Here is a 17,704-nt window from a genome sequence, read left to right as displayed (position 1 = left end):
CCCCCCCCCCCCCCCCAAACCACCACTACCACCACCACCACCACCAAAACCAGTAGCTCTTTATCAAATGACAAATGGACTGAGAAAGCAATCAGGGGAACAACACACTTCACAGTATCCTCAGTAATGCAAGTATCTTGGGTGTAACCGTAACAGAACTAAGTGAAAGATTTGTATGATAAGAGCTCTAAATCTGCCTCACTGTTTCTTCTGGGTGCTGTGTCCACGGTGTGTTTTCTTTGTGTGTTGGCACATTCTTTTCTTTACTCTTTTCCCTCATTTGACTTTGATAATTTTTTGTTGTTTATTTTTATAGAATAGTTTTTCTTAAATTTTAGAAGGGGGCAGGATTCAGGATAATTTCTGTACCTTATGGATATTAAAATAAGGCCACTTATTTCCTGTTATGTAGATGCTTCTTGGTACTGCTTTCTGCTTTCTTACACTAGATATTTTCTTTGCCTCTCTCACCCCTCTGTTGCTGAGGTAATCCCACTCCCGGTATTTTGTTCTCATTCTGTTGGCTTGTCCAGTGAGGGGGCTGTGATAGATGTTTGTCTCATGCTACCCTTAGCCATTCTCATCTTCTAAGGTCTTTGCCTACTTTAGTTTCAGAACCACTTCCTAGTGACCAATGGATGTCCAGAAGTGAAGCCTTATTGCCTCCAGCTTCCCTGGTTCTTCCCCTCAGATATGGACACAGTTAGGTAGTTAGTATAACAAAAGTTATATTTTATTATGCCGAGGGTCATCACTCTAGGTCCACATTCTAAATTACTAATTCTGGTCCCAAGCCTATCTTCCTAAGGCTACTCATCTGTGGGACGTATCTTAGCTAAAGGTCGGGTCCAGTGTCTAACAGAGGTCTCTGATTTGAGGGTCAGGATCCTGGGGGAGACTGTCTGGCTGCAGGGCAGATTAAGGTGGCATCTCTCCAGATGTGCAGAGCAGAACATTGCTCTTGATCTCTGCTTATATACTATATACTGTCCAGTGGACATCATGGGTTCTAAGACTGTGTCTGGTTTATCTTGTGTGAGTGACGTCACTAAGTTCTGATTATCAGGTACAGCCTTGCATGTAGCAGGGATCATTTTTACAAGTCTAAACGGTAAGGTTTTTTTTTTTTTTTTAGCTATTATTGGATTGTTGGTGGTTTGGCCTTACTCTTTCTTTGTAGTTTGTTGGTCAGTTATCAGTGGGTTTTTGCTTTGCTGTGACGATTCAGAGGCATTCAAAAGCTATGCTTTTACTGCCACCATTCCTGGGTTCCAAATTGCTGATTCTATTATAACAAAGTTGGGTTTTTTCTCTGTTTTTTTTTCTTTAAAAATGATTTCTGCAGAGGAAAAGGAATTGGCGTGTAGCGCATCCTTCGGTTCTAGAAGCGAGGCCACAGCTGTCGAGAAGAGCAAGTCTGAAGACAGTGGAAGCAGCTGCCTCTCTCTCTAAAGCGTGGCTCAAGTGTGGAGAAGGATTTCAGAACACTTCTGAGACCCTGGTAGGAGAGATTGCAGAAGATCCTGGGTATCTAGCTATTATAACTAGTTTCTTTGGAATTCTCTTATTTTTCAAAGCACTGCTTTTCTGGTTTATGCCTTGAGTTCTTTTAATAATTGTGTCAAGTTAGTATTTCTCTTCATAGTCTCTGTAGAATCTTTCTCCTTGTTTGAAAATGAAGAGTGCACACTGAATGCCGACAGGTATGAAATTACTGAGCTTACTACTATTTATAAGAATTATATTTATGGGATGTCAGTTTGATTCCAGTTAATTTTTATATATCTTGTAAATTACAGAGGAATGCTGAAATAAACTAAAGATAATATGGTTACAGGTAGTAATGAGTGGTTAGTCATATATATGAGAAGTCATTGACATTGACTATTATGTGAAATGTTTCAGAGCTCAGCATAGAGTTTAGAAAAATATGAAAATAATTTGTGTGTCTGTAAGGACTATGTTCTGGGAAATCTTGGTAAATATTAAGAAAAGCAGAAGAATATGTCAAGGTCGGTATAATTTAATACTGAATATTTTACAAAATAGTATAGTTTAGCCTTTTCACATGAATCAGATGTTAAATTATTTTTATTATTATTTTCCCTGCAGTCATTAGCAAGTGAAAAGACAACTATTATTGAAAACCCCCTGGAATTATCTCCAAGCCCAAAGAAAGGTAACAATGTTGTGTTTATTTTTGTTTCTTAAAATTTTTTACCCCTGATCTTGGAGACCATAACTTTGGAGTCCTTAGATTTGTAAGCAAGCGTTTCACCACTGAACTAAAGTCCCAACCCCTAATATGTTGATTTATTGACAGATGAGACTTAAAGCTATTTTTTTTTCTGTGATTCTTTTTCATCCTTTTAAGATGTCACACAGTTGAATAGTTCATATATTCAGGGTTAGTGATGTAAAGGTATTTCTGAGAACTTGGCTTTCATCCCTGTCGTAATCTATGCTGTTCTTGGTCCTGCTGCTGACTGCTAACATTTGGTGTTCTTACTAGGTTTACTGTAATCATAGAACCTAGTGCCTTTCATGGCACTAAGACCATTGAAAAACAGATATGTATATTATGATTCATAACTAGCAAGATGAAATACTTCTATTGTTGGGAGTCACCGTGACATGAAGAGCTGTATTAAAGGTCATAGCATTAGGGTGGTTGGGAGCCATTGCTTATCTAATAGGATAAGCTCAGGTTTAGGACTCCAGAGAAAGAATGAATAAATGAATAACCAAATGGTCTGCTTTGAATTCCGGCACCATAAAAATATTCATATGGAAAATAAACATATGATTTACTCTATAGGAACCACTATTACAAACTCGATTTTTGCGTGGTGCATCAGTTATGGATGCTTTCTAACTTCAGATACAAGGAAACTGTTCACAAAAATCAGGGACTCATGTTATCTCCTTGTTGTGGGAGCTGTATCCATTTATGTTTAATTTTTAAGATATAATATATGGAAAAACGTATATTTCTTTAAATACATATAGCTTATATATTTTTCTGGTGTTGTTTATTGAGTTTTGGGAGAAAACTAAGTATTAAATAAATTGCTACTTGTATTTAATTACAGAAGTTCTGTTAAGATAAAATTATCTCAGGCCAGAACATATTTGACTCACAATATTGTTTTTTTATTATATTGATGATATGCAGTGTATTCTGAAAGGATCAAAGAGTTTGTACTGATGTACTCTATTTATAACATGGCTTTAGCTAAGCCAAGATAGAGATATAAAAGGCCTAAGAAAGAGGTCGGGGGGAAAAGGTATGTAAAGCATTTCCTAGAACCGGTTCATTTTTAAAATAGCAGCTCCTAAAATTAGTTTAAAGTAATGATAACGTTTCAAACAAAAACAATGGCTCTCCAAAGTAAAAATCAAGCAAGCAAGCAAACAAACAAGAAAACCAACCACATTTAGTAGGTTGAGGAGCAAATATTTTTATGAGAGCTGGAAAATATAAGTAAGGAACATAATTTAAAAACAATGTTTAGGGTCTGGGGCCTGTGTCTATGACTGTTTCTTTGTCTCATTCTTTTTTCATTTGCCTCTTACAACTTACTTGGACCCCAGCTTTTGTCCTTGGCTTTAATTCAGAGATGCCATGCGGGACTACTCATAGAACACTGTGAAGAAGATGTAACACAACATTGTTTTCGTTGTCTTTAGAGTTTTGTGCTTGTGTCTTTGTCCAAATAACATACATCAATTTTCATTCTGATAAATGACAACTGTCAGCTGCATTTGTCTGCTCATCTTGTGTTGCAGACGCAGCAGACGAGAGTCCTGGTGAGCTGGCAAATATAACATGGAGTTCGAGTGGAAGTGATTTCTCAGAGGAAGAAGATACGGCACTCCCTCAACTGCAGAGAGATGGTGGACGCGGCTGTGGAGCAGATAGGTTTTGTGGCAGAACTGCTTCATGTCCAGAAGATGGAGCCACTGAAGGTAAGTTCCTGGCTTCTGTTAAACACTGGGGTCAGCAGTAGTGGAAACTTAAATTCGTATTATACATTTATTATGAATTATGACTACTAAGTTATATCCTCTGTACATTTTCTTACATGTTTCTCATAACAACTGTAAGAAATAGATATTATAGTGGCTTCTTATTTTGTTTTTCCTTTTATATTTTGATATAGAGTATGTGTAGCCTGGCCTTGCCTTGAACCTGAAATCCTCTGAGTTTGCCTCTCAAGTGCTGGGACTACAAACCTGTACCACTATGTGGCCTGTCCTTACTGTGTTTGCTGTTTTGTTCTGTTTTATTGCAGTTAATATATTAGGTTTGATTTGCTCAGATTTAGTTGGAATTTTACTTTTACTCTCTAATGTCAAGCCAGTGTTCCTAATTTCTCAGCAGTGCTGCACCCACGCTTCCTCCTGTCTTACTTGTTATTAATGAATAAGTATTACAAGAATCAGTGTGTGGTAGATAACACTTTGTAGTCCACTGTGTTTATATTAAAACGAGGCTTCTCAAAATTAGCATTGTTTTCAAAATAAGCTTGCTGCTTTTAACTCGGATATTTACTTTAGTTATTCCTCCAAAGTTAGGTTTGCTTAGACATCTTCTCTAGAAAGTGCTTACAATCTGTTGACCTCTTTGAATGACATTTTAGTAGTTATCTGATAAGATGGCATTTTATGTTATATATAAGCTGACAATTCTTATGTTATTCCATTTTTGTTGACTAAAACTCACTGTGAGATAACTCTTGCCTAATCTTTTACATGATTTATAACAGGGTTTCAATATTAAAAACTGCTTTATATTAATTGTATCTTAATAAAGCTGCTATTTAAAGCATGGCTGCTGCCCTCTTCTACTGAAAGTGATATTCGGTAGGTTCTCACGTTGTAACGTTTGTAAATGGAAGCATGCTCTGATGAATTAACCTTCCTGCACTTAAGGAACTGAGAAGTAAGATAGCTGTGAGTTCAAAGCTAGCTTGGTTTATGTCTGGAGCTCCAGCCCATGCTTGGTTCCTTACTGCCATTTTGTTCCAGAAAACAAAGATTTAGGGGTTGGGGAAATGACTGTGTCACTAAAATGTTGCTACACAGGTGTGCGAACCTCACCTCAAACCCTAGCAGCCATGTAAAAAGAGAAAAGCTAGGTGCACCAGCACTGGAACTGAAGACAGGGGAGATTCCTAGTGCGTGCTAACAGCCAGGTAGTTAAATCACCCACGTAAGAGACCCTGTCTGAACATAGAAGGGTGACAGTGATGTAGGAAGATCCCTGACACTGACTTCTGGCCTCTACATACACATGTACACAGTATATGTGCATCCTTACACACTAGCAAATAAATTAAAAGCTAGAATACTTAGGAAGTGAGATTATTGAACTTGCTGTTGACCTTTCTTATAAAGTTGACCCTTAGGTAGTAAAGAGTAAATGATCCTTTGGAGTATTTGAAGCCATGCTCGTGGTCGCTGGACTGTCTTCCTCTTTCAGTTTTCCCTTCTCCCTATTCTTTTAATAGTTCTCAGAGCTTTAATGGACGACAGATACTATAGTTACCAAGATTTGAGTTGTTTAAGACATGAAGCTGGGTGTTAAGTATGTTATTTCCTTTTTACATACTCTGTTTTATGAGCTATGAAATATCTTTATTTTATTAGAAGAAGATTCGGAGTTATAAATGTGCCTCTGTGAAAGGTCATGTGAAGAGAGGCACATTTATTTATAAGTGCTTCAATGATAATTTAGACCTAGGATACCTCTGTTTAATTGTATACTGGTTGCCAAGCCTTTCTTCACTTCCTTTACAAATAATATCCCAGACTCCAGGATGAGAGTATCTCGATTACAGGGTCTAGAATTGGCAGAAGGAAGAACTCTATAAGTTAAATTTGTCAAAATAATTTTTCTTTCTTAAAAATTTCTCTTCTTGGCCGGGCGGCGGTAGCACTCGGGAGGCAGAGGCAGGCGGATCTCTGTGAGTTCGAGACCAGCCTGGTCTACAAGAGCTAGTTCCAGGACAGGCTCCAAAACCACAGAGAAACCCTCTCTCGAAAAACAAAAAAAAAAATAAAAAAAAAATAGAAAAAAAATTTCTCTTCTTGGGTTTGAGGAGGTAGTTCAGTTGGTAAACAGGATTTGAGTTTAACACCCAGAACCTGTGGTTTTAAAGTTACAAGCCCTGATATGGTGACACATTTTTAATCCCAGCACCTGTGAGGGTCTCTGAGTTCAAGGCCACCTAGTCTACACAGCAGATTACAGGTCAGCCAGGGTTGTACTATGAAACCCTATAAATAAAACAGAAACCAGGCATGGTGGTGTTTGAATCTCAATATTAGGGAGGCAGCCAGACAGGTTTCAGGGGCTCAGGAACTCAGTAGTCGGAAGGCCTTGCTTTCTTCGTAAATTACAGGTCACTGAGAGACTCAATTTCAGAAAAACATATAAGGCAGTGACCGAGGAACCAGGCTTGACTCTGATCTGCACATGCACATACACACATGTACACATGTACCCCTCACATGGATATATACCCAGATAACCCGGTCTTTTAGAACTTTTGCAAGGTTCCTTAGCTCTTAGAGACCCAGTCTTCATCTGTAAAGTACATGGCATTACTGTGCTCAGTCGTGAAAATCCCCATTTTGTTTCTTATTTAATCTCACTCACCTCGTTACAATATGCTAATTTCCCGTGGCTGACTCAAAGTAGATATTGTTGTTTCTCTTCCATTTCTTTCTTTTGACTATTGACATCTGGGTTGCTAGGACAGCCCCTTCAAAGACAGTCATTCTGTTGAGTAAAAGCGAGAGTTTGTAATGGGTGCTCCCCAGGGGTGTGGTACTGATGGCAGCTTTGTAAGTGTGTGTGTTGTGTGTTCCTTCTCTGGCTCGCCACGGCTTCCTGCTGTGATGACACAGCAGCCTGGAGAATTTGTTGTGCCTTACCCTGCCTGGCTTCAGACACGAGAAGTAAAGGTCTACTTTTTCAGGGGTTTAATCTCTAGTTTTTTTGTAATTAGTGTAGTGGGCTGTGACCTTATCTTATCAGATCTTACCAGACCCCTCCCCCCCTTTCCTGTGTAATAGTGCTGGCTGTCCTTCCTGGAACTCACTATGTAGACCAGACAGGCCTGGTCTACAGAGACCTGATTGCCCCCCCCCCCCCCCAGTGCTGGGATTAAAGGTGTGTTCCACTATGTCTAGCTTTATAAAAGAGTTATTTTAATTTTTGTCCCATATCTTCTTTGTTATTTTATTTTGTGTCTATATAATATGAGTGCTCGCATGTATGTGAGTGCACCACATGAGTGCCTGGTGTATGTGGAGGCCAGAAGACGGTGTCTGGAACTTGAGTTACAGAGTTGTCTTAAGCTACTGTATGGCTGCTGGGAACAACCTAATTTCTCTGTAAGGACAGCAAGGCTCTTAATTGCTGAGCCGTCTCTTTAGCCCCATCCCCTATATTTTAACTTTACTATTGTTATTTTTTCTTTAGTATTTTAAGTTCTAGCCAGGTACTAAATTTAACACATTTTTAATGAGCTATTTCTTCACTTTAGTGGAAGGAAGAGAGTCGATGCCCTTCTATTAAGTGAGATGTAAGTAGACCCTTTATCTTAGCTCCCTGTGTATTTGTACTTTGACCTGTAGGAAAGATTTATGTATTGTACCTTACAGTTTATCTGTAATAACTACTTTCAGTTATTTAGGCATAGCAGATTAGATAAATAGACCCATTATCTTAGCTCCCTGTGTATTTGTACTTTGACCTGTAGGAAAGATTTATGTATTGTACCTCACAGTTTATCTGTGATAACTACTTTCAGTTATATAGGCATAGCAGATTAGATTTAGTTCATTTAGTCATGTAATATGTGTGCACAATTTAGCTATTTGTCTTAAAATTTAGCTAAAGGTGTAATGAGATTATGTTTAAGAGGTAAAATGAAACTAACTTAGTTTGTTTCCATATTGATGAAAGATATTTCTGGAAAAAAATTCTCGGGTGTAGATACTTGGAGAAGTTATTTGTTTTAATTTAAAATTTATTTTTTCAGATTTATTTTTATTTTATGTATATGAGTGTTTTGCTTTCATGCATGTTTGTGTACCACGTGCATGCAGTACCCATGGAAGCCAGAAGAGAGCATTGGATCCCCTTGGAACAGGAATTACAGACTTTTTTAAAAACAAAACAAAACAGGAATTGAACCTGGCCCTTTGCAAGAGCAGTCAGTACTCCTAACTACTGAGCCACCTGTCTAGCCTTGAAAAAGTTATTTCTAACAATGAACTATATAAGTAAATCATGGCTTGCTGCTATCTTAATTACTTGATGCAAGAACCCACAAAAGTCTATTAACAACTTAATGAAAAGATAAACTCACAAATGCAAACAAAGCAGAGGCTACTGCTGATCCAGCTGCCTTGTTCTGTCCAGGAGTGTAGAGCACCAACTGCAAGCCACCTCTACACTGCATTCTGACTCTGACCACACAAAGAGGAAGAGCTCCTTTCCCAGTTTGTCAGGTCATGTACTCAGAGAAAACCACACCCATGGCAAGTCACTCCCAAATGTCATTGGCTAGATGGAGCAAGTTCCCACATTTCCCTTCTTTTTCTAAATAAAAAGGTTCTAATCCTAACATAAAACTAGATACAATAAGAACTATCAAGTATTTCCAGAAGAAGGAAAAGGTATTAAAACAAACAAAAATGAAACTATAACCAACAAGAACAGCATCAAGCAAGAAACACGTTCTAAATATCCAGATCACAGGTAATACTCAATAGCTGTCCTATTCTGCAGAGTTCAAATCTTGTACCTAATATGCCCTTAGCTAAGATATGAGAGGATTGATAACTATAGCTATCTAGTCTTCAACCCCATCAAAGACCTGAGAAGGAAAATAATATTGCCTGAGTAAGGAGGAAGTACAAACAAATGACTTCCAAAAGGTGCAAGAAATGACAGAAACAACTGACTGCCTGGACAGTCACTCAATGTTTTTTCCTATAATTTTGGGGCATCTAACTTTGTGTATAGGCCTAGAATATCTGACAGACTATTTTCAGAAGTAGGAAAATTTTGAAAGACTCTCCTACCCTTTCTTGGCAAGGTTTGGCAGTTGCTTTTTATTGTATCCTGCTTGTCCAGATTGGACAGCATGCTTACTGTCAGCAGTCAAAGCAAGGATAGTTCTTTGCCCACTAGGCCATTTTTGCCAGAAAGAAAACAGGCTTTAGTTGGGTGGTAATTACACACGCCTTTAATCCCATCACTTGAGAGGCAGAGGCAAGTGGATCTCTGTGAGTTCAAGGCCTGCCTTGTAATTCTGGAACTATAAGAGCTAGTTCCAGAATAGGCTCACTACACCGATGCCATATCTCAAAAATTAAAAAAAAAAAAAGACAAAAAGCAAACAAGCTCCATATGGAGTGTCTTTGGTGCCCATCATTCTCTTGGGAGTAGATCGGTGTTGCCAGGAGCAGTTGTGTCTCATGTCAACAGAATTCTAAGTTATTAAAATATTTAAATGCCATATTCTGAAGATCTTTGAAGTGTTTGAAGATTATCTGTCTATATGGAATATATCTTTGTGCATCTAGAAAGCCTAGCTAAAATAACTATAAGCATGACAGATATGGTAACTATTAACCTATAATTCTTAATAGCCTATTTAAAGACGTCACATTATAAAAATAAAAAAATCTGTAAACAGATGTACAGTATAAGGACAAGGACCTTGAAACTGTGGCAATATACAAAAATATCTTAATCAGAAATAGAAATGTGGAGTGCAGTATAACAAAAATATCCTTGTTTGCATCAATATATAAAATATTCTAAACAGATGTAGAAAAATATATACAATATGATAAAAATAATCTTACAAAAATACTTTAAACAGAAGTAAAAACATATACAATATGACAAAATATAAATTTGAATTAATAACAATATGCAAGTTATCTTAAACCGGAATAGGAAAATAATTTTACATTTGTATCAATATATAAGAATCCATACCAATGCAAATTTTCTAAAATTGATAGTTATTTTGATTTACATGCAGATACAATAATATACCTTATTGTCCTATCCTATCTCTCTTCTCTATTCCAAATGTGATTACTGAGTCTAATCCTTATTGCTCCACCCTCAACCCTATAACAATTTATAACCAACCCTTACAGATGACAGTTATCCATACCCTGAGAAAAACTAAAAACCCATCCATCCCACCTATTGGGAGAGGGAGTGGCATGTTTGTAGAATTGCTTCCTGCTGTCTGGGGGGTGATGGTCTCTCTATGGGATCCTGTAAACAACTAAAGCAATGGTTCAGCCTCCCGAGGACTAATGGTTAAGGCTTATCTGAAGTTCTGGCTGGTGTCATCTAAAAGGGTGGACCGTCTCAGCTAGCCGTCTTAGAATTGTCCTGAGCAGTTTGTAGTCCAAAGACGATCTTTGAGTGGTGATTATAAGCTCAATCACATTATTATTTACCAGGTAGAGATGTAGCTGTGGGGCTCCATAGTCTTTTTTGGAGACTTAAGAGATCACTGTTAGGAAAATTTATTGTTCACTGTGTAAAACTTAACATTATTAATATCAAAACAGAAAGTTTAAATTTTAAGATAGCTATATATCCAAGGAAAGGTTCTAAAGAGTTAAAAATAAGTATAACAGGAAAGAGATTTGTGACAATAGTCTCTAGATTTTGGTTTTCTTCTATTCCACACTAGGTGGCTCTTCTGATATGAGACAAAGGTTCTGAATTTTTTTTTAACAACGTGCTTAGATTTAGAGAAAGGGAGAGCCGTGCTCCAACAGCAAAGCCAGCTTTGCTAATTGAGTCAGGACTTCATTCTTTTTGAAAAAATAAAGAGATATTAATTTTTAGGTAGTGAGGTTTTTACCCTGTAGAGAATTTTAGTACCACCAGATCAGATTTCTGTTTGCTTGGTAATTTTTTTCCAAACAGTTCTCCTTTCTTCTTTAGATGCCTAGATGTCCAATGTCTTTTGACTTCTTGAAGATAGGTATTTTTATTTTCCTGTAGAGATAAAATAGAACAAAAATCCAAAAACAAAACAAAACAAAACAAACCAGAACCCTGCCCCTTATAGGGTGAATTTTCTTTTTGACAGGTTCAATTGCCACATCAGTTGATGAATTATCACTTCTCCTTAATAAGAGGTCTCCCCTGTTTAAATCAAATCTTTGCTAATTTTGATGATATCCATAGATTTTCTTCTCCTGTGGAAACAAAATTGAAACTCCTTGCCCAGAGTAACATATTTCCTGGTGTCCGTTCAGAGGTCAACACATCTTTAAAATACACTGGCTGATTTAATTCAGTAGTCTTTTCTGTTGTGCAGTGTCTCTCCGCAGCTGTTGTTCCCTTTGAATAGTATTTAGGAAATTTAAGGTTAATAAGGCATTGTGCAGTCTCTCTCTGGGGGTCTTTATTACCTCTTTTATGTATCAAGCATTTCTTTTAAAGCACGATTAGGTCTTTCTACAACTGCTTGTCCTGTAGGATTGTGTGGTATACCTGTAACGTGCTTTATATTAGGCAAAAAACTGTTTCATTTTATTAGAGTCATATGCTGGGCTTTGTCAGTCTTAATATGTATTGGTATTCCCATGATGGCCATGACTTCTGATAGGTGTATAATTACAGAATCAGCCTCTTCAGAACTCAAAGCAGTTGGCCATTGGAATCCTGAAGACATTCCTATTTGTATGGTGTACATATTTTAATTTTCCAAATTCTGCAAAATGAAACTCATTCATTTGGCAAACTTCATTTCTTTGCATATCTTTTGGGTTACTTCCTGCAGGTTATGGAGTCTGATTAAACAAGGAACAAATAGGCTTTTTTTTTTCTAATACAATTTCCTTGGCTTGTTGTCTAGTGATGGAAAAATCCCTTTTCAAACCTTTGCTATTAATGTGTTTCTTTTTTTTTTTTAAATAAAATTCTGAGGCCTCCCATAATGTCCTATTAGTAACTGATGAATTTCCTCATTACCTTGCAAAAGAGGACCTGGTAGACCTGTATGGTATCTGATGTGTGTTATATGTATATATGGACTGATTCCTATTCCTGACTATTGCTTGTAATTGTATAAATACCAAAGTTAATTTTGAACCACCAGGAATAAATTCAGTGGTTTCAATATGTAAAACAACTCTTTCTGCATATTGAGAATCAGTAATTGGATTGAGAGGTTCTGTAAACTCCATTAGTACCATGAAAATGGCATACGTTTCTGACTTTTACACAGAATTATAGGGCTTTGAACCACTTCGCTTAAGTTTCCTAATTTGTAACCTGCCTTTCTTGGTTTATTTGCATTAGTATAGAATGTAGGTGCTCCAAAGATTGGTGTTCCCTATATAACATGAGGAAGGACCCAACTGGTTCTTTTTATGAATTTAAGTCTCTTACTTTTGGGATAACTCTCATTAATCCCTCCCAAAATATTACTGCAAGCTCTTTGCTAATTTTCATTTTCTTACCACAACAATTGCTGAATTATGTAGAATGAGGCAGTTTTCTGTTATTGGTGAGGGATCTCTTCATTATCTTAATTTTAAAAAGTCAAGATATGTAAAAAAAAAAGAAATAGTATGCATTTTATTTTCTTGGGCATCCTGGAGAAACAAGAATTCAGAAAACAAATGAGTAAAAGTAATTCACTTGTATTTCAGGTGGGGGTGGGAATTGGAAGGCACAGTGACCAGAGATGAGAGCAGGAGTACAGTGTTCACTGGGTGTGTTTGTGAAAGTCATCTTGTGCTGTGGGTGTATCACTACTGAGAGTAAGTTCTGTAAAATAAGTACTAAGGGGATATACAGTTAACAAAGTTAAAAATGTATTTTATTTAGATGAATTGCAGTTGATTGAGTGGGAGATTAACAGTGACGTGGAAGATCCTGGGGGGGCCAGTGAGTGTGAAGATGGTGAGGGCTCCCTGGACATCTCGGATTGTGCTTCCTGTGCAAGTGGTCGTTCCTTGACAAATGATGACAGGCTCTGTGAGCCCCCTGAGGTAAGAATAAATTGTGTAAAAATCTTGTATTCTTTTTGTGACATTTGTGATTGTAGCTTTTTTTGTTCACTCAATCTTAATCTCACCTTTTCAGAGGCAGTCACTTTAACTCATGCTAGAGTATTTTGTCCTTCACGCTCATCCCTAAGTTACAGACTTCTTTCTCCTGCGCAGAGCTCACATCCATCCATCTCTATTTCTCTATTCCTTATGCTGCCCTTGTAGTCTCCCAGTACAGATACGTTGAGGTTTGTGACTAGTATTTGACATTTTTGTAATTGTGAATCCGTAATATTGATGACGGTTATTTCTTTCATAGCTTTTTTTGTTTTCCTTTTACATACTATTATTTTTTTAACTTAACCTTATTTAATGCTAATAATTAATTTGTCACTGTTGTTTGTCTCTGTTGTAAAAATGTTTAGATATAGTAAGGATTTTTATCCCTTCTATTTTCTTAGAGAACTTCAGTCTACAACCACTAGCCACCTCAGTTTGGATATACTATTCTCTGTAGTTGTGAATGTTGTCACTTGGGGTCTCCCCTCACTCTCTATGTTAGTTACACTTTCATAGCTGTGACAGACCCCTGGGAACAACTTCAGGGAGGAAGGATTTATTTGGATTCCCTGTCTCGGTGCTCACATGGCCTCTTGGTTGGCTGAAGTATCTGGTGGGTGAGGCATAGCAACAGAGAAAGAAGCAGAAAGGGCTGGCTGCCTGGTGTAGTCTTAGGAAGCATGACCCTAAGTCATCCGCTTCCTTTAGCTAGGCTCAACACTAGATATTTCAGAATCCCACAAAGTAATGTTTGTAGATGGGGACGTGTGTGCACCACAAGAGCCTGCAGAGAGTTTCCTACCAGCTGCTGTCGCTAACATTCCAGGAATGTATCAACCTTAATCTTGCATGGAGCTCTTTGTCCTCCTGTACTTAAGTGTTTTCTTAGTTTTCATCCTCATTTTGGTTAGATATATTTTTTAATCGTCTCAGAGAAAAAGTTTATAGAAGATAATTGCTTCAAATTGGGCGTGTCTGAAAATGTTATCAATGTGGTAATTTACATCTGTAGTCCCAGCATGGAGGAGGCTGAAGCAAGAGGGCTATGAGTTTGAGGCCAGTCTAGGTTACATAGTCTGAGAGAGGGAGAGGGGAAAGGGCATGCTTTTATAATGCATTTATAATGCATGTGACTGAAAACTTGTATAGACTTTTAGGCTGAAATTTTTTTTAAAGCTTTAAAACATACCTTCAAAAAAAAAAACATACCTTCATTTTGCTGTTTTTTTTTTTTTCCCCTGAGTTATTATCAACTAGCCTGAGGTAGTCTCATTCTTGATCTGCTAAGATTTCTTTGTTGCTGTTTTTAAACAATTTGATTGTGGTATGCTTTGGTATGTTATTCTGTTTGGTATTTGTCAAGATGCTGGTGAATGCAATGAATGAGTTTTGGGGAGTCTTCAAGACCAATAAGTTCAGTGTTGTTTCTTTTTGGTGGTGTAGGAGACATATTTGTCAGCTAGTACTATGCCACCGAGGAATGTGATCCTTAGCATGATTTTATAATGACTGCTTTAACAGTATGAAGTGATATCTCATTGAGTTTTTTATAAAAAAATTTATTTAATTGTGTGTGTGTGTGTGTGTGTGCGCGCACGTGCTTGGGGACGCTAACAGAGTCCAGAAGAGGTCATCAGGCTACCTGGAGCTGGAGTTATAGGAGATAGTGAGCTACCCACCATGGGTGTTAGAAATCAAAGTCTGGTCCTCTGCTAGAGCAGTGAGTACTCTTAATCGTGGAGCCATTGGGATTTTAATTTATATTTCTTTGAAGTCTACTGAAGATTTGCACTTTTGATCATTTGTTTGTCTTATTACATCATGAAGGCTTCTTAAAAGCAAAAACAAAAACAAGACCAACCACCCAAAAGACAAAACAAAAACAAAAACAAAAAAAACACTACCCCAAAATAGAACTATCCTATAACCCAGCAAACATACATCTGGGTATGTATGTAAAGGAATTGAATCAGTGTGGTGAAGATCTATTCCTGTTGTCCTTGTTTGTTGTCCTTTCTGTTGCTGCGAAACAATTGACCAAAGGCAAGCTGAGAGTGGAAGAGGAGTCACGGCAGGCATTCAAGGAAGGAGCTTGGTGTAGAAACCATTGAGCAGTGCTACTTAGTGGGTTGTTCCCCTATTGCTTGACTGCCTTTCTTATACAATCCAGGTCCACATGCTCAGGAATGACATTCCCCTAGAGTGAACTGGACCGCCCTCTCATACCAATTAGCAATTAAGGAAATGCCCCACAGACATGTCCAGAATGCATTCTGATAAATCCATTTCTAAAATTGAGAGTCCCTCTTCCCAGGTATGTCTAGTTTTGTGCCAAGTTGTCAAAAATCACGACACCCATATTGTTGCAGATTTATTCATCATAGCAAGATATTGAGGCAACCTAGGCGTCCAGACCTGAATGAATGGGTAGATAAAATATGTTAAATATGTAATCAATACTATTCATCACTTAAAAAGAAATGAATTCTGACCTTTGTAGCAACCTTGGTGAGCTTAAGGACATCTGCTAACTGAAATAAATCAGATACATATGAAGGCAGAACAGGGTAGTATCCTTTATTTGGGGTTGTTTTAGATAAAATATATTTTATTTTATGATTTCAGAGTTTTTGGACTATTTGCATCCATATAATGAGTTATTTTGGATATGGGAACAAAGTCTAAACATGAATTTAGTTATGCTTGGTATTCAACCATGCACTACACAAGGACTGAATGCAGTTCATACAATGCTTTTAGTATGCTTGGCTTTGACTATAACTCAACATGTTGTGATCATATCTTGTCAATTACTCAGAAAATTTCAGATTTTGGAATTTGTGTTTTTGATTTAGGGATGCTCATCCTGTATTACTATGGGGCAGCTTGGTAAGGTATGTTTTTGTTTGTTTTTTTTTGAGACAAGGTCTCATTATATAGCTCTGGTTGACCTGGGACTTACTACGAAGACCAGTTGGCCTTAGACTCACAGAGTTCTATCTTCCTCTGCCTCCCATGTACTGGGATTAAAAGTGTGCACCACCAAACCTGGGTTGATGTTAATTCTCAGGATGTTTGGTAGAATTCATCATCGAAGCCAAAAGTTCTGGGCTTTTCTTTGATGTTGTTTTTTATTTTTATTTTTCCATTCATGTTTTTAGTTGATGAATCACTTATCTTACTTGATTATCTATGGAGACTTTCTATTTTTGCATGATTCAATGTTGGTAGGTTGTGAATTTTTATGCAGTTATCCATGTCTTTTGAGTGACTAACAGGCTAGTGTTAAGTTTTTCTTCTTGCTTATGTGGTGTCTATTGTAATGGCGCCTCGCTCATTCTTTTCCCTTAGTGTTTCTGTTTCTTTAGTTTCTCTCCCCCTTTCCTGAAAAGAAAAAAAAAAGCACCAGCAGCTTTGTTTGGCTGCTCTCTTCTTTTGCTTGTCTAGTCTATTTTATTTGTTTCATTCTAATCTTTTTTATTTCCTTTTTTCTGTGCATTTTGGGCTGTTTTTTTTTTTTTTACACTTTCTTTTTTTTTTTTTTTAGTTCTTTATTATGTGATTTTTCTGAGATTTTCCTTTTTCTTTCCTTGTTGTATAGTATCAAACCCAGGCCTACATGTGCTAGGTAAGTGCTCTTTCACTGAGCCTGCCTTCCAGCCTCATCTTCATTTTGCTTTTCTTTCTTCTTCTTTGAAAAGGTTTCTTTTGTTAAGACAAGATCTCAATGCCCTGGCACTTGCTATGTAACTCAGACTTGCAGATTTCTTTCTCTGTATCCTCACTGTTTATGATGACAGGCATCACTGTAACCTGACTCTTGGTGGCGGCTGCTGTTCCTCTTCCTTTCCTCCCTTTTCCTTTCCGTTTTTCTTTTCAGTATTTTTTTCTTGTTCTTTGGCTTCTGTCATCACTGTCATAGGTTCTCATTGTTTCCCAGACTGGTCTCAAAATCTCAATCTTTCTGTTAATTGTTGGTATTATAGCCACAAACCAGTTCTTTGATGCCCAGCATCCTCTTGAAGTAGATTGGTGCTACCAGGAGCAGATGTGTATCATTATCCAACATTTTAAATGCCATATTCTGAAGGTCTCTGAAAGATTTGAAGAATACCTGTCTAACTGAAATGTATCTCTATATAACTGGAAAACCTAACTAACATGACTACAAGCTTGACTATCATAGATGATTATCTATTCACCTGTATTTCTTAATTATACATTACATTTTTTTTAATATTTATTTATTTATTATGTATACAACATTCTGTCTGTGTGTATGCCAGCAGGCCAGAAGAGGGCACCAGACCCCATTACAGATGGTTGTGAGCCACCATGTGGTTGCTGGGAATTGAACTCAGGACCTTTGGAAGAGTAGGCAATACTCTTAACCGCTGAGCCATCTCTCCAGCCCTATACATTACATTTTTAAATGAGCTGCACAAACACAATACCTTAATCAAGAGAAGAAATATATATATAATAAAATTGACCTAAAATTTGTATCAATAGACCAAGATCCATATCAGTGCAAAGTATTTCTCTTTATATCAGATGTGCAGGAGGGTGTCGTCTAGATGGC

The 17,704-nt window shown here is 37.3% G+C and overlaps 1 protein-coding gene and 2 long non-coding RNA genes across 23 annotated transcripts in view; 1 reads left to right on the top strand and 2 right to left on the bottom strand.

Moving 5' to 3' along the window:
* Positions 1–17,704, top strand: part of Spidr (scaffold protein involved in DNA repair) — a 204,902-nt gene that overhangs the window by 18,314 nt on the left and 168,884 nt on the right. For 15 of the 20 annotated variants that reach the window (XR_007589145.1, XR_007589144.1, XR_007589146.1 and 12 more), the window contains exons 2-5: positions 1,346–1,501; positions 2,113–2,179; positions 3,790–3,969; positions 12,899–13,062. Coding sequence is in view for 10 of the 20 variants with exons in the window: in XM_050125109.1 (XP_049981066.1) it covers positions 1,346–1,501; positions 2,113–2,179; positions 3,790–3,969; positions 12,899–13,062 (567 nt within the window). In the remaining 10 variants the exon portion in view is untranslated. Of the gene's footprint in view, positions 1–1,345; positions 1,528–1,553; positions 1,704–2,112; positions 2,180–3,789; positions 3,970–12,898; positions 13,063–17,704 lie in introns of those variants that run through there. The other 5 variants (XM_050125116.1, XM_050125112.1, XM_050125110.1 and 2 more) reach the window with 4 other exon arrangements.
* Positions 3,854–8,471, bottom strand: LOC126490294 (uncharacterized). 2 transcript variants are annotated; one of them, XR_007589155.1, is made up of 3 exons: positions 8,385–8,471; positions 6,665–6,787; positions 3,854–3,984 (listed from the first exon to the last, which is right to left on the bottom strand). It is a non-coding gene; the product is annotated as an uncharacterized lncRNA (long non-coding RNA). The 2 variants fall into 2 exon arrangements; XR_007589156.1 differs by having other exon boundaries at positions 3,869–3,994.
* LOC126490295 (uncharacterized) overlaps positions 10,790–17,704 on the bottom strand; it is a 24,522-nt gene continuing 17,607 nt past the window's right edge. Inside the window, exon 3 of the long non-coding RNA XR_007589157.1 lies at positions 10,790–11,056. This is a non-coding gene — a long non-coding RNA (uncharacterized lncRNA). The remainder of the gene's footprint in view (positions 11,057–17,704) is intronic.

This window comes from Alexandromys fortis, unplaced genomic scaffold (genome assembly GCF_014885135.2).
Source record: "Alexandromys fortis isolate MF-2015 unplaced genomic scaffold, M_Fortis_MF-2015_v1.1 scaffold_239, whole genome shotgun sequence".
Taxonomy (NCBI): domain Eukaryota; kingdom Metazoa; phylum Chordata; class Mammalia; order Rodentia; family Cricetidae; genus Alexandromys; species Alexandromys fortis.
This window is presented reverse-complemented; position numbering and strand designations above follow the sequence as displayed.